Genomic DNA, 14,577 nt, shown 5'->3' with positions numbered 1-14,577 from the left:
GCAGTTGGGGTTGCAACCCATTAAAAAAAAAAATGACATTAGAGAACATTAATAAATAGTTTTTAAAAATTCTACGCAGTTTTAAAATATAACAATAGTGAAGTGTTACAAAACAGTATGTTCACAAAGAGCATTATCAAATACATGATTTATTAATGTCTTTTAAAGTGGCGACTAGTTGACCTACCGTATTCCTTCAAATTTAAGACACCCTTGAATTTAAGACATTATTTAAATTTGAAGGAATGCAGCATTCGATTATTTTTACCTCAACTACTCGACTCAGTCAAATCTAGTAATTCTGCCTCTAGTGTACTGCAGTAGTGACGTCATGTCTGTGGTACCTACCTTGCTGCCAGTGAGCTGGCCGAGATGGGGTTTAAGCTCTTCACCAATGATTGCATGGATAGCAACCAGACAGAACACGCAGGCCTTGCGAACACTGCTCTCTGAATTGTCGTAGCCCTGAGAAACAGAACACAGAGAGTCACAGTCCATACATTAAAAAAAAAAAAAAAAAATAACACATTGCTGTCATCAAATGACATGATCTCAAGAACATCGATTCAATTTTAAAACCACAGAATGAGTTACGATTAAAAAGTCAAAATAGGTATCTTTTTTTGTGAACAAAAACAAAGAGGACCTTCATATTTTAATGAATCTCCTAAATCTACGCATTTCAAGGGATGAGCAAAAAATGTCTTATCTGTAATTCATATTAGCAGGAGTCTAAGCCAAATGCATACTGTCAATTTTTACTGAAGTTACACTGAAATCAATTTTCAATTGCAGTACAATGAACATAAATTTAGAAGTACTCAGCATTTTATTGAAAATATGGTTGTAAGTTAACTTTTAAAAAGTATAGATGGCAAATGAACTGCACTTGAAATATGCATGTCCCATCCTGATGACAGACATTTTTAAACCACAAAAGCATAGCAACATCAAGGTTTTGAGCAAATATGAAATGCTGACGACTTGCATCCAGTTTGCGGTTCATAGGTCTGTAATATTGTATCCTGGTTTGGTTTGTGGCAATGTTTAAATTTACAGCAAAATAATTATTTTTTCATGTACAATGGTGCATTATCCACCGCTTTCAACACCTCCACTTTTGTCTGCAGGACAATGCACGTTTTTGGCATCTCAAAATGCTTCATAGCAGTACAGAGGCACTAATCAGGCAAGTTAATACATTTCTAACTAGAGCAATACATTTTTCTTCCCAAAATAATTCTCAAAACAGGAAATTTGTGTAAAGTGAATTAGCATTATAAGTAGTAATTTGCAATAAGCGACTGCTACATTTAGCCGGGACCATGTAGAACATATATGGTATCAGGAAATTAGTCTAATCCTAGTTATTATTATTTTTTTAATTGTATTTATTTTTATAAGTATGTCCAATTATTATTTGTCCTCCAATTTGGAATGTCCAATTGCTTTTCCCCTCCTCACATGGCCTCAGGAGACCTTAAGGTTCAGTGGGCGTCCTCCGATCCCACAACAAAGCCAGTTTCCTTTTTCGCACAAGAACTCGAAAGCAGATGTCAGCGAGCTACCGACCTGTGGATGACAAAGGCCAGCCCTGCAGGTGTCCGCCTCACTAGGCGCCTGTCCAGCAGGGTTCGCTGTAGCGCGATGAGTCTTTCAATACAGCTTACGCTATACAACGCTTTGCTGTCGAGATGGCGAATTAAGAAATTAAAGGTTTGCCTCTGGATAACACAAGCTGGGGGGGGCGGACAGTGCTCAGTTTTCGAAATTAAAATTATTAGTGTTAGCGTATATTTTGTTCTACCATAACACTTATCTTACACGGTCTTATACACTAGGTATTCAGTAATATTTTACTGAATCACTACAACTGCTATAGGTACCGCCCCAGTGCTTTGGCATACTAAACCCTGCTGCATACACGGCAGTGGCGCCAGATAGAGTTGCTACATACAACGATTTGGTAGTGGATTAATACAACAACGTTTGTTTACGTAATATGCATTATATAAATCAAAAGATCGAATTTTGCATGTGAATGACATTTAATGTGTGATTTATAGTATTCACACATTGTCAAACGGTTTCTGTTAACAGAGAAAAAAAAAAAGAAAAACATACAGTTTGTGAATGCCACCTGAAGGTTTAAAACTACCTTTGAATTCCTGGCTAGTGAACGAACCTTCGAAAACAGCCCTACCCTGCGCACTACGCGCCTAGTTCATTTTAATGAGAATTGACCGTTTCTCATTAAAACTCAGCCAAGCAAAAATATACAATACATATCACTAAAGAACAGTGCACATCACAATAGTATCTTAAACTTTTAAAAGTTACAAAATATAACATGTCTTAAATAGGAGTGTAAGAACAGGGTGGGATGTGTCTTTATAGCTGACATACAGAGTCTACACGGTCCTGCAACAAATCTAACTAACTAACTAACTAACTAACTAACTAACTAACTAACTAACTAACTAACTATATATATATATATTATAATTGAGTTAATACTCTATGCTATTCGTTCGTCTTATTCGTGGCATGCTTCACATATAAAAGCTGGATTTCGAATTGTGTACCTGTACTAGACCTGGGACGATCTCTGGGAGGAGCTGGTTTAAGGTCTCTCTCGAGACTCTGTCAATGACTTTCGTTTGCATCTTGATAGCAGCCAGGTTTATGGGGTAGTCTGCTGTCTGGATGATGGGGCAGAGCACTTTTACACACTGATCTGGACTGATGGATGTCGCCAGCATCGAAGCGGCTTCTTCAGCAGCTCGTACCACCTACACAGACATCAAAAGGTTGCTTTGGGTTACAGACAGCTTAAAATACACAATTATATTTCTTTTATTTCAAGTATTTTCTGCCAGCTTGACATAAGCTTTTGGAATGTTGTGTACCTCTCATACAATGCCCCCTCTTGTATTTTAAATGGATGTTGGTATTCTAACTTAAAAGCACAAGCAAAAAAAATACTGATTTCCTATGAAAATATAATTAACACAATCCAGAGCTCCAGAAGTTAATAATGTATGATAGAAGTTTAGCAGTAAAATTCAGAATTCTAATAAGTGACATGGCCAGCTGGTCGAATAGGTTGTGATGGTGTATTATACAGTATAAATCACTGTTCTCTTCCCTCTATGTAGAAGAATTTGCTGCTCCATTACATTTTTGATAGCCATAAACTCCTGCCCCAGTGCTACAATAATGTGTCAAAGATCAGTCAAGCTTAACAAGTGCAAAAAAAGAACGTGTTGAAAATCCTGACGCAACTGACCTCCTTTTGTGGATCTTTATGTGCCTCTAGAGTCTTCATGATGGTCAGCTCTGCGTAGTTCTTGAATCTCGCTGGCTGTCTGTTGAGGATTTCTTTCAACACTCGCAAAGCCAAGGCTCTGATAGCGTGCTGTGGATAGTCAGCATGTAACAATTAGCTGGATGTTACACCTCGAGCAACTACAACTTAGTTGATGTGTCAAGCTTAAATGAGGGGAACAGTCTTGAAGTGTACTGCCAAAAATAATACTTATTTCTTGTGATCTTTTTGAGAACATTATTTTTGAGTTTTTCATTAGAATAATTCCTTAAATAGGAATCAATCCCAGCTCAGCCACTGACTCTGAGTAAGTCACTTAACCTTCTTGTGCTCAGTCCTTTGGATGAGACGTAAAACCTAGGTCCTATTGTAAGTGACTCTGTAGGAGCAGTTGTGATGCATAGTTCACCCCCTAGTCTCCAAGTCATTTTGGATAAAAGCGTCTGCTAAATGACTGTCATTAAATGACTGAATAATAATAATAATAATAATAATAATAATAATAATAATAATAATAATAATAATAATAATACTACACTGGTTTAAGAGAAGCATCCCTTGATGTTTCCACACAGAAGTGACACCCTCTGGGACACATTAAAAGAGCATGCAGACACTAATATCTACATTTCCTTTTTTCTCTTCATTAAATGACAGAGGCACCTTGAAGCAGCAGCCAGCTGCCATAAACAGCCAGTTCAGTGACCACTGATATTAAGATGTTAAATATTACACATGTACTCTGCAGGTTATACATTTAAAAGGCATTTATTAGATAGTCCAGACAGACATGGGAAGCTCCATGGCTATGAAGTAACTTAGGATCCTCTGAGAAGTACCTCTCTGTCCCCAAGCGTCTCCAGCAGCAGCAGGAGGATCGTTTTGAAGTGTTCGTCCCACACCACAAGCAGGTTGTCCCGGATGAGCTTCATGAGTTCACACAGGGCCGTCTTCCGCTCCTCCACGCGTTCATTGTGATTGGACAGCTCTTTCAACAGCTCTGCCACCAGCTCTGACTGGTCCAGATTACTGTCTGTGAATACAAGGTAGTGGTAGTTTGAGTATTTTAATCCATGCTCCTGAAACTCATCTTAAAGGTTCACACACCCTGATTAGCACTGATCCTCGGCATTTACCTTAAGGCAGGGGTGAAATTCTGCCAGTACTCACCAGTTCTCCATACTGGGACTTATTTTGATGCCGGTACTGGGTACAGAGACTTATTTAATCTGCTTTTCATCCAACGCAGATGCATTCCATCCACTCACAGTCTACTAGTGCAATGTTTCTCAAATGCGCTTTCATTCGTGCTGCTTGTATTCTGTTTCCTCATACTGCTTCTGTTAGCTCCCATTGGCCACCATTAACATCAGTATAATCACTGCATGTTGACTGGCCATGCTTTCACTCTGATCAGGATTTAATTTTGGCATGAGTCACAAATCTCTGCCCATTTCGCTTTGTGTCAGTGCCCATTCATTGATCAACGAGAGAAGACTTTAGCAGTGCAACTTGAAAACAGTGGTATGGAGTAATTATCATTATTATGAAGTAATAATTATTTTCTTTAGTGTTGCGGAGAAACTGTCCGAAATATTCTAAATGGACATTGCTGCACGTTCACCATAAATTACATTGATAAATATTAGAAATAATTCTCATAACGAATTTTGCCTAGCACTGATTTACCACATGGTCAAAATTTGCTCGAAGTCTTCGAAAATGGCAGGTAATGTGTGGGACAGTAGGGATTAACAATAACATAAAAAACAGGATCAAAGTGCAGCTTCAGATTTGGTAAGCGAGTCAGAATCGGGATACAGATGGAGGTGTGCTTCACACTTTTCAAACACGGGCCAAACTTTCAAGGTACATGTTAAGCATAGTGATCAACGCTTTGTTTTGTTGTGATCCTAGTATTTTCTGTTATGAGGACTGTAATAAACGGAAACCAAAGTGGTGAGGTGTTTTTTCTTTGTACAATGCCCCCTTTTCGAAAACATTCTGAAGAGTTTATTTAAGTTAAATGTGAGTTTTCACTTGCTTGCACATCAAAAAAAGAATACTTTTATGCTGTTTCTGGTTGAAAAATCTTTTTCTGGAATAGATCATAGTAATTCATCTACACAGAAACACAACAGAGAAGCACACAGAACATATTATTGTAAGATAAGTAATAAGTACAAAATAAATAAACATAAACAAGGACATACAGTTGTAGTCAAAAGTTTACATACCCCAATGTAAATATATAATTTCTAGAAATTCCTCGAAAACAAAGCTTTTTAGGAAAAAAAATTTGTAGCAAAAGTTGTAGCACAGGATGACTGCTGTCATTACCAATAAGTCAATATAGCAAAAAGTAAAGAACTATCTGAAGACCTTAGGCAGAAAATTATTTATTGTCATAAAGCTGGAGAAGGACACAAGAATATTTCTAAGCATTTGAGTATCCCAATTTCAACTGTTGTTTCTATTATCAAGAAGTACAAGACTCACGGTATGGTCACAACGCTCCCTCGGTCTGGAAGAAAGAAGATTCTTTCACCAAGAACAAGTAGAAGAATTGTAAGGAAGGTTAATAACAATCCAAGACTGACTGCCAAAGATTCAAAGTGAACTGGCTGCAAGTGGGACTGGGGTTTCCATTTCAATCAGTATTGTATGGTGAAGGTCTCAATGGTAGCAGGCCAAGGAAAAAAAAACTTAGGAAAACATCACAAGGACAATCGCTTAAAGTTTGCAAAACGGCATTTGAATGACGGATATGAGTTCTGGTCAAAGGTTTTGTGGAGTGGTGAAACAAAAACCAAGTTATTTGGTCACGCTGACAGTCGTTGCGTTTGGAGATAGTCTGGTGAGGCGTACAAAGAAAAGAACACCATACCTACTGTCAAGCATGGAGGTGGTAATGTCCTTCTATGGGGCTGTTTTTCCTCTAATGGCACAAGAAAGTTAGTTCCAATACATGGTAAAATGGATTCCATAGCATAACAAAAGATATTGGCCAATCATCTGAAACCCTTCACTACAAAACTCTTTAATGCGCACCTGGACGTTCCAACATGACAATGATCCAAAGCACATTACTTCAGAATGGTTAAAGAAGAATAAAATCAAGGTTCTGGAATGGCCTAGTGAAAGTCCTGATCTAAATCCGATTGAGAATCTTTAGTATGAGTTGAAGAGGCTGTGCACAAGAGTCCTCTGAAATTTGAATGAACTGGAAAAAATTTGCGTTGAAGAATGGTTGGAAATCACTAAGGAATCATGCCAAAAGCTCATTGACAAATATCCTAATCGTTTAAAAGAGGGTATTATTACTAAAGGTGCCTCAACTAGCTATTAATGTAATTTTCCTTGTTAAGGTATGAATACTTTTGAATTTAGCATTTTTGGAGTTAAAAAAAAAATGCTGAAATAAATAAATTGTAGACATCTATTTATTGTAACTTTTCCCTATTCACAAAAGCAAAACTTTAGCTACAAAAGATTTTTCCTAAAATTATTTGCTTTTGAGAAATTTCTAGCAATTATAAATTTCAGAGAATACTATGGGAGATTAAAATGGTCAAGTACATCATTAGTAGTAGTAGTGCCTGTTACATGATAACATTTGAGGGGTATTTTAGCACCTATTTATTGTGCATTGTTTGACTAAAACCTTTTTGCATAATTTTTTCATAGCACAGTTTTTTTTTTTTAAATACCATTTTTTTTATAACATCATCCTTTTTTAGGATATCTTGAAACAAAACCCCCTCACTACAGCAGTTACTGCATAGTGTAATATTTCTTAATGCTTGTCATTGAAGGTTTAACTTAAGTCTTATATTACAGTACAATACAGCTTTCAGCATTTTCAGCTTCTTTGTTTATGGTGAATTGGTTATAATTGATCAGTTATTTTTTTAAGGTTTATTTTGTATTTATAAATGTATCGTGTACCGATTATGTATACATTTTAAAAGTATGTATTCATTGGCACTCAAATTTTTAAAATGTTTACACCCGGCTGTGCATACGAGTACCTGCACTTTTTTGTTGAGAATTTCACCCCTGCCTAAAGGTATTTCAAGATTAGGGCTAAATGATGGTCTGTGAAACCAGACAAGTGTATAATCACTTGTGACAAAAGGCTTCATTTTTATTGTAAGATAAATAATTGATTTTGACCTTTAATAATTACAGTATACAGATGTGTACTGAATGTGAAGCCAATATCTCAAAGTTTCCATAAAACTGAAAATGTTAAGTCTGTATCTCATAATTGAAAAATTGAGCCAACTGACCACTGCACCGGTCATTTGGAGGTTTGTTCCCCCATTTTGGTAACTCGCAACTAACAAAAACCTAGAATTTACATATTCACATGCAATGGCTAGTTTTTCTAAATATTCATACAACAAATAAATGTAAATCAGATTTATACATTCCAACACTGCAGTGGAGCACCTTCCATTTATACAGGCTGACCCTGTACCGCATTAGGAACATTTTGTGTAAACTGAATGTTACAGAAAAAAAAGATGTTATCAGAAAAACAAAACAAAAAACAAAGCATGAAGAATGGTGAACATAACAATCAGTCTCATTATACAAGCCAACAGAGTCCAGTTTAAAAACAAAGAAAAAAGACAGTAAAGCAAACTTAGCATATGAAAATGATGAAGCTGTCCTTGACTAAATGGGTGTCTTCATTGCTGGATCAGGGAACTGAACTTTGCAATCCTCTCATTAATACTTCAGGTGGACCGTATCAATTGTAAAATTGAATAAAAATTCAGCACAACATAATGGCCACTTACTGCAGTATTGCTAGCTATGCACAGACGACAATGTTTTGTCAATACACTGTGCTTGCCTGGTGTTTCTACTGCAAACAGCCGTGTGTGTATTGGAAACAAAATGAAAGGAAACACATGCTCCTTTAATCTTACAATATTTTGTATGCTGGTCTGAACCAGATTTTTTTTTTTTTTTACATTTCTGACAAAGCAGCTGGCTTTGTGGGTCATTAGCAAAATTACAGAGATTTGTAGTTTTGGTACAAGAATTGTCATCAAGCAGATAAGAGAAATCCATCAGAAAACAAAAGCTGATGTACACAGTTCAGTTTGTATTTTGGTGAATTTAAATTAACATTTCTCAACATTAAGTTTTTTAATTTATGTACTGATACTTAACATTGTTTAATTCCTCAACTTTTAATGTAAATTAAGTATTAAGCCCAATGATTTACTTTGGGTCACTGCTTTGAAAACTGGGCATTGGTGTTTTTGTGAACAACATTAAAGCATCCCTGGTGATATACTATTGGGGTGATGTGTTGGCTTGTAAACAAGTAAAACGGCAGGAAGTTAAAATAATTGTGGTCACAAAAAGGTTAATTGGACAATAACCATCATCGGATTTGATCAAGGCAATCCAAGACAACTGTGTAAGAAATGTAATCTGCGTTCTGTATAATTGATATCAACAGAGCTTATGTGGCACTCAAAGCTGGACATCCTATGTAACAGAACTTGTTTGTCAGACAAAATCATAGAATCCAGCTGTGCACCGAATAGGAAGACTATATCCTGAAGTGTATTGTCATTATTTATTTCTTAGCAGACGCCCTTATCCAGGGCGAAAGGTCTTAGGACCTCAGTATGTGTCAGCCACACTGGGTCAGAGGTGGAAGTCACACACACATTTAGCATGTAGTGTTTATAAAAGCATGCAAAATATGAAGATAAGTACCTCAAATACAGTAGCAATGGTGATTTGACAGTGAGGCAGCGACAGCTTTCTAACATTACTGCCAAAAAAGGGTGAACTTACCTTGTACAATATCTACAAATGAACTAGTCACTATCTTAATATCTGCATTATCCCTAAACCAAAAATTTAAAAATCTCTCAAAACAGTTTAAACTATTAATGATAAATGAACTGTGGACAAGCTGGAGTTGAACACCATCGTCTAAATCTTTCTTGGGAACTCACCTTCTGGAAACTGCTCTGCATCGTCGTCAAGCATGGCCTCCTTCAGGGTACACTTGCTAAAAGAGTCAGAGTAGTTGAAGGGGTTGTAATCCCGGGAGCGTGGGCTGGAGTGCATTAAAGGCATGGTGTTGAGGAGTGAAGTCTTGTTGTCCAGGGCAGTACGGCCTGTGTCTGGAGCGTCACCACCACCTCGCAAGTCAGGAAGGGCACTTCCCATCCCACCCTAAAAAAGATACAGAATAAAATTTACATATATACTCTATGAAAACTCACTATTAGGGACAGTCAAGGGACCAACAAAATGTGGTCCTACTATTACCTGCTAAACAGTAAGACTTCCCTGCATTACCCATGCCCCCTCAAGGGCTTGAAAGAAATCAAACCACCACAAACAGAACTAAACACTCACAGCTTCTCCGTCGACGTCTTTTTTCAAGTCCCTTTTGACCGGCTCGTTCATGTCTTCCTGACTGCGAAAGCTGAAGTTCTGAATGGCTTCTGTCACTCCACGGAGAGAGCTGTAGATGTCTTCTGAGTTCATGTTTTCTGTATCATAGTCAAATGCACTGTTGGGACAAAAAGAGATGGCACTTGAAATTAAGGACTAAGAGATAGGACACAAGAGATAGCTCTCCATTTTACTTCAGCTGCACAATAATCTTAAAAAGGAGATGACAAAATGAATCCAAACAATTACTTTAAAAGCAGCACAAAAAACAGGACCAGAAGACACAGTTGGAAATTAAGGGGAAATAGATTTGGGATAGAGGGTAGGAGACACTTCTTTACACAGTGCGTGGCAAGGGTATGGAAAGGAATTACCTAGCCATGTATCACTGGGGTCCTAACTTGAAAAATGTTTTTAAATCAATCTGCTACAAGGAACCGGACGAGCACAGAGGGGCTGAATGGCCTCCTCTCGTTTGTACATTTTCTTATGTTCTTATGACACAGCTGACAAAACTCAAAGTGCCATAATCCACTAAACCCATAGACTTGTTTTACTCTTACTACACCTATGTACTGGCATAGTATTCACAAGAACTGCAAAAGCACAGCCTCTTAATATTGGTAACAGTAGATTCGCTGATCTGAACCCTGGTAGAACTGACCTATTATCTGAACAGCTCAATCAAAATTAAATTCACAACAAAAGCAGCTCTAGAAACTAGATTTCAATATGTTAAAAATGCATATCAATCAATTTTGCCTCCAAATATATTTTACTTATTTATTGATGAACTATAAAATTGGGAGATTATAAAATATATAAAAAGACTAGACAAGGAACTTTAAGAATGGTACAGATTTTGGTCAGTACTTTGAACAAATCACTGACTGGATGTAAGCACTGATGTAAAAGAGCTGAAACCAAGAGGAAAGCAGCAACTTACCTTGGTGACAAGGTGTTCTGAGACATGTTTGTCGGAGAGGTGAGGGGACTGGACCAGCTGGCTGGGGAGCGTGGTGTAGGTCGAGTTAATGGGCTACCTGTGGGAGCCTGGAGAGCAAATGACATTGTTAACTAAAGCATAAGAAAAGCTAATGGTATTGCATGGCCCATGTTATAGAATATATTCAGCAAAGTACCTGGGCAGTGTTTCCGCTGTTCCGAAGATGGTTCTGAAGAAGTTTGGTTGCGCCATCCTGGAAAGTTTTTGGTAAAGCTCCGAGCAGCATAGTGAATTCTGGGGTGTTCAGTTGGAACAAAGAAATCAACACAACCTGCGCTGCCTGAAATAAACACAAAGACAGACCCTTAGGAACCACTGATCCCTTTCTTCCACCTACATGTATTGAAGCATTTACTATGTGTAAAGTGTAACAGAGGAGATCCTTCACACTAAAGTAATGCATGCTCAGTTTTTAAATTTTAATAAATTTTAAAAAAAGTGGCAGATTTAACAAGGGAATGGTTTACTGTCCACCATATTAGCAGCACTGAATATAATAACTACAGTTTAGATAATTAAACTAGACCCTGTAAAAGTATAATTGAGAGTTTTTACACGTAAACAAGAGGCAGTAAGTAAAACTGATTTAAAAAAAAAAAAATGAAAAAGCAGTGTTGCAACTATTGAAGGCACCACAAAGCATTGAGGAGCAAGCAAGGAGATATATATCTATATAGATATAATACACCACACACACACACACACACACACACACACACACAGTGTATTAACCCCCCTGCAAAGTTTTCACATTTTATTGGCACCTGCGCGTACTCCACAATGCTTTCAAATTAGACTTTACATGTAGAATCTACACAAACTACTCCACATTGATAAAGTAAAAAAATGCATTTAGAATATAAATAAGATTTACAGAGAAAAAACAGATTAATCTCAGTTGCATAAGTATTCAACCCCTTTGCTACTGCAGCCCTAAATTAGCTCAGGTACAAATGATTTGTTTGAAAGGTCACAGAATTAGTGAAATGGTTTCAGCCTGTGTACTCAAAAATGGTTCAACTTGTAGATAATTTCCCTCAGGTATATTAACACTTTCAAGCTGCAACTCACATAGTGATTCAACAAAGCAAACATGAAGACAAAGGAGCTTTCGAAACAAGTCAGGGATAAAGTGGCAGAGAGACACAGAGCAGGAGAAGGGTACAAGAACATTTCAAAAGGCGCTGATTATCCCTCTCAGCACAGTGAAGTTCATCACTAAGAAGTGGAAGATGCATCATACCACCCAGACACTACCCAGATCAGGTCGCCCTCCCAAACTGAGCAGCTGGGCAAGCAGGAAACTGGTTCGGGATGTCACTCTGAAGCCAACAGTGACCTTGAGAGATCTGCAAAGTCCTGTGTCTGAGATGGGAGTCAGTGTTCACACATCAACAATAAGCCGGTCCCTACACAAAGCTGGCCTCTATGGATGGGTGGCAAGAAAGAAGCCATTACTCAAAAAACCTCATCTTAAAGCATGTATGTAGTTTGCGAAAAAGCATGTAGATGATGCTACAGACATGTGGAAAAAGGTTTTGTGGTCAGACGAGACAAAAATTAAACTTTTCGGTCTAAATTCCAAGCGTTACGTCTGGCGCAAGCCCAACACTGCACATCACTCAGTCAACACCATCCCAACTGTCAGGCATGGTGGTGGCAGCATCACGTTATGGGGATGCTTCTCTCCAGCAGGGACCGGGAAGCTTGTCAGGATAGAGGGGAGAATGGATGGATGGTGCAAAGCACAGGCAAATCCTTGAAGGAAACCTGTTTGAGTCAGCCTGAAAATTCACATTTCAGCAGGACAATGACCCGAAGCACAACGCCAAAGCCACACTGGCGTGGTTGAACAAGAAGAAAATTAATGTTCTTGAATGGCCCAGTCAAAGTCCTGACTTGAATCCAATCGAAAATTTACGGCGAGACTTGAAGATTGCAGTCCATCGATGATCCCCAACAAACTTATCAGAACTGGAGCAATTTTCCCGTGAAAGAATGGCCAAAAATTTTACCATCCTACTGTGCAAAGCTAGTAGACTTAGTAGACCTAACCAAAAAGACTCACAGCAGTAATTGCTGCAAAAGGTGCTTCTACCAAGTACTGATTTAAGGGGCTGAATACTTATGCAACCAGTAAATTTCATTTTGTACATTTTCTTTGCAAGTTTTGCGACATTTAACCTGTGTTCAGTTTAACCACTACAGCTTTGAAAAACTGTGCATACATTATTTGTAATTCAACAAAATGTGACATTATTGGTAGGGGGTGAATACTTCTGCAAACCACTATGTGTGTGTGTGTGTGTGTGTGTGTGTGTGTATATATATATATAAATAAATAAAACAAACACATATCACTGAAACCACAATAATTTAGGTAGTTCTTCAAAACAAACAATAAAAACAAGTTAGTTCCGTCAGAATAAGCTCTTTTAAAAATGAGTTAAAAAGGGGAAGAATAGCAGCCTTGTTAAAACACGTACCGAACATTGTCTGGCTGCAAGGCAATGCACCCACATTCCTGCTCAGCAGTTGAATGGACTCAGTTTTCAGAACTGAACTTAAAGCATTATTTCATCAAGAAACTGTTATTCTGCCGCGGGGAATTGCAAGATAAACCGAGGCCGCAAAATGAACCTGATTACTCAGGGTTGAATAGTGAAGAGCGACGAGTAGATAGATCAAGCAGATGTTGAGATACACATCAGATCAGAATGGACCATTAGGCAGTTGGGATTAAGTAGAAGAAATTACTCTCTTTTTCAGATAAGCACAAGGTACAAGAACGTGTTAAATGGGTTAATTGTATTCTGTATCGGGTAAGAAATCTTAGTGGCAAACACATATACAGTTAAACAACAAATATAGAAGAATTACTTTTTAGCCCAGTAACACAAATAATCCTAAACTGATGTATTCCTAGTTAATTGATAACTAGACACTAACCCTGCCATGCCTAAAGTCCACGATACAAGTAGTTCACCTAAAATCAGTGACTGATCAATTGATTTTACAGTATACATATGTTTTTACCAGACACCTTCCTTTTGTTTTTCCTTTGTTGTTCCCTATCCAACTTCATTCACCCTGACACATGCTGCTAAGGTATTGTGTATACCGTAAAGTCAGGCACTCATTAGATAAACCATTTGAACTAAAACATTCATTAATAGATTGGACTTCATTCTGGGCAGAATGGATTTCCAGGTACTCGTTTCTTAATTGCCTTTAATCACTTCAAGTTCATTGAAAATGAAGACTGTCTTAAATATTGTAAGAAATCAGATTATACAAATAGGCAAACATGGACAAGGCTGATCATCAAGCTTAAACAGCCACCACTGCACCTTTACCTTTACCAAAAGTTCATTCATCATTGAGGGAAGTGTTTACAGTCCTACTGAAATAGCTTATTTATATAAAAGACAGATGGCTAGCATTTAGGAAAACAAAAAAACAGGCTTCTTGAGCAAATTTTAATTTGCACTGTATATAAAACTTTTTTTTTTTTTTTTTTTTAATATAATTTATGTAAGATAGGGGATACTGCACTGGGCTTTTACCTCTCGGGGTCTAGGGGTTCTGTGGTCTCAACTTATCTTTAATGGCTGGTGTTCCACTGCACAATCCTGTACAATAGGTAGGCTCTACTTTGGAATGGAGCAGGACTGAAGCAGGATTGGTTTTTCAGGGGCAGGGTTGAAGAACAGTAGAGGGAAGCTCATCTTGCTGCTGAATGCATAGCCAGTGTTATTTATCACTTATATCATGAGCAATTTGATTTAAATGCTGTAGAGCAATT

At 37.6% G+C, this 14,577-nt stretch overlaps 1 protein-coding gene across 27 annotated transcripts in view; it reads right to left on the bottom strand.

Moving 5' to 3' along the window:
• Positions 1 to 14,577, bottom strand: part of LOC117400275 (CLIP-associating protein 2-like) — a 151,557-nt gene that overhangs the window by 6,732 nt on the left and 130,248 nt on the right. For all 27 annotated transcript variants that reach the window (XM_059022847.1, XM_059022848.1, XM_059022854.1 and 24 more), the window contains 8 exons: positions 10,909 to 11,052; positions 10,713 to 10,819; positions 9,728 to 9,884; positions 9,319 to 9,541; positions 4,168 to 4,361; positions 3,290 to 3,418; positions 2,586 to 2,792; positions 349 to 465 (listed from right to left, as the gene is read on the bottom strand). In XM_059022847.1, the coding sequence (XP_058878830.1) occupies positions 349 to 465; positions 2,586 to 2,792; positions 3,290 to 3,418; positions 4,168 to 4,361; positions 9,319 to 9,541; positions 9,728 to 9,884; positions 10,713 to 10,819; positions 10,909 to 11,052 (1,278 nt within the window). The remainder of the gene's footprint in view (positions 1 to 348; positions 466 to 2,585; positions 2,793 to 3,289; positions 3,419 to 4,167; positions 4,362 to 9,318; positions 9,542 to 9,727; positions 9,885 to 10,712; positions 10,820 to 10,908; positions 11,053 to 14,577) is intronic.

The sequence above is a fragment of the Acipenser ruthenus genome, chromosome 4, assembly GCF_902713425.1.
Source record: "Acipenser ruthenus chromosome 4, fAciRut3.2 maternal haplotype, whole genome shotgun sequence".
Taxonomy (NCBI): Eukaryota; Metazoa; Chordata; class Actinopteri; order Acipenseriformes; family Acipenseridae; genus Acipenser; species Acipenser ruthenus.
Note: the sequence above shows the minus strand (reverse complement) of the source record. Positions and strands in the feature narration are given on the sequence as shown.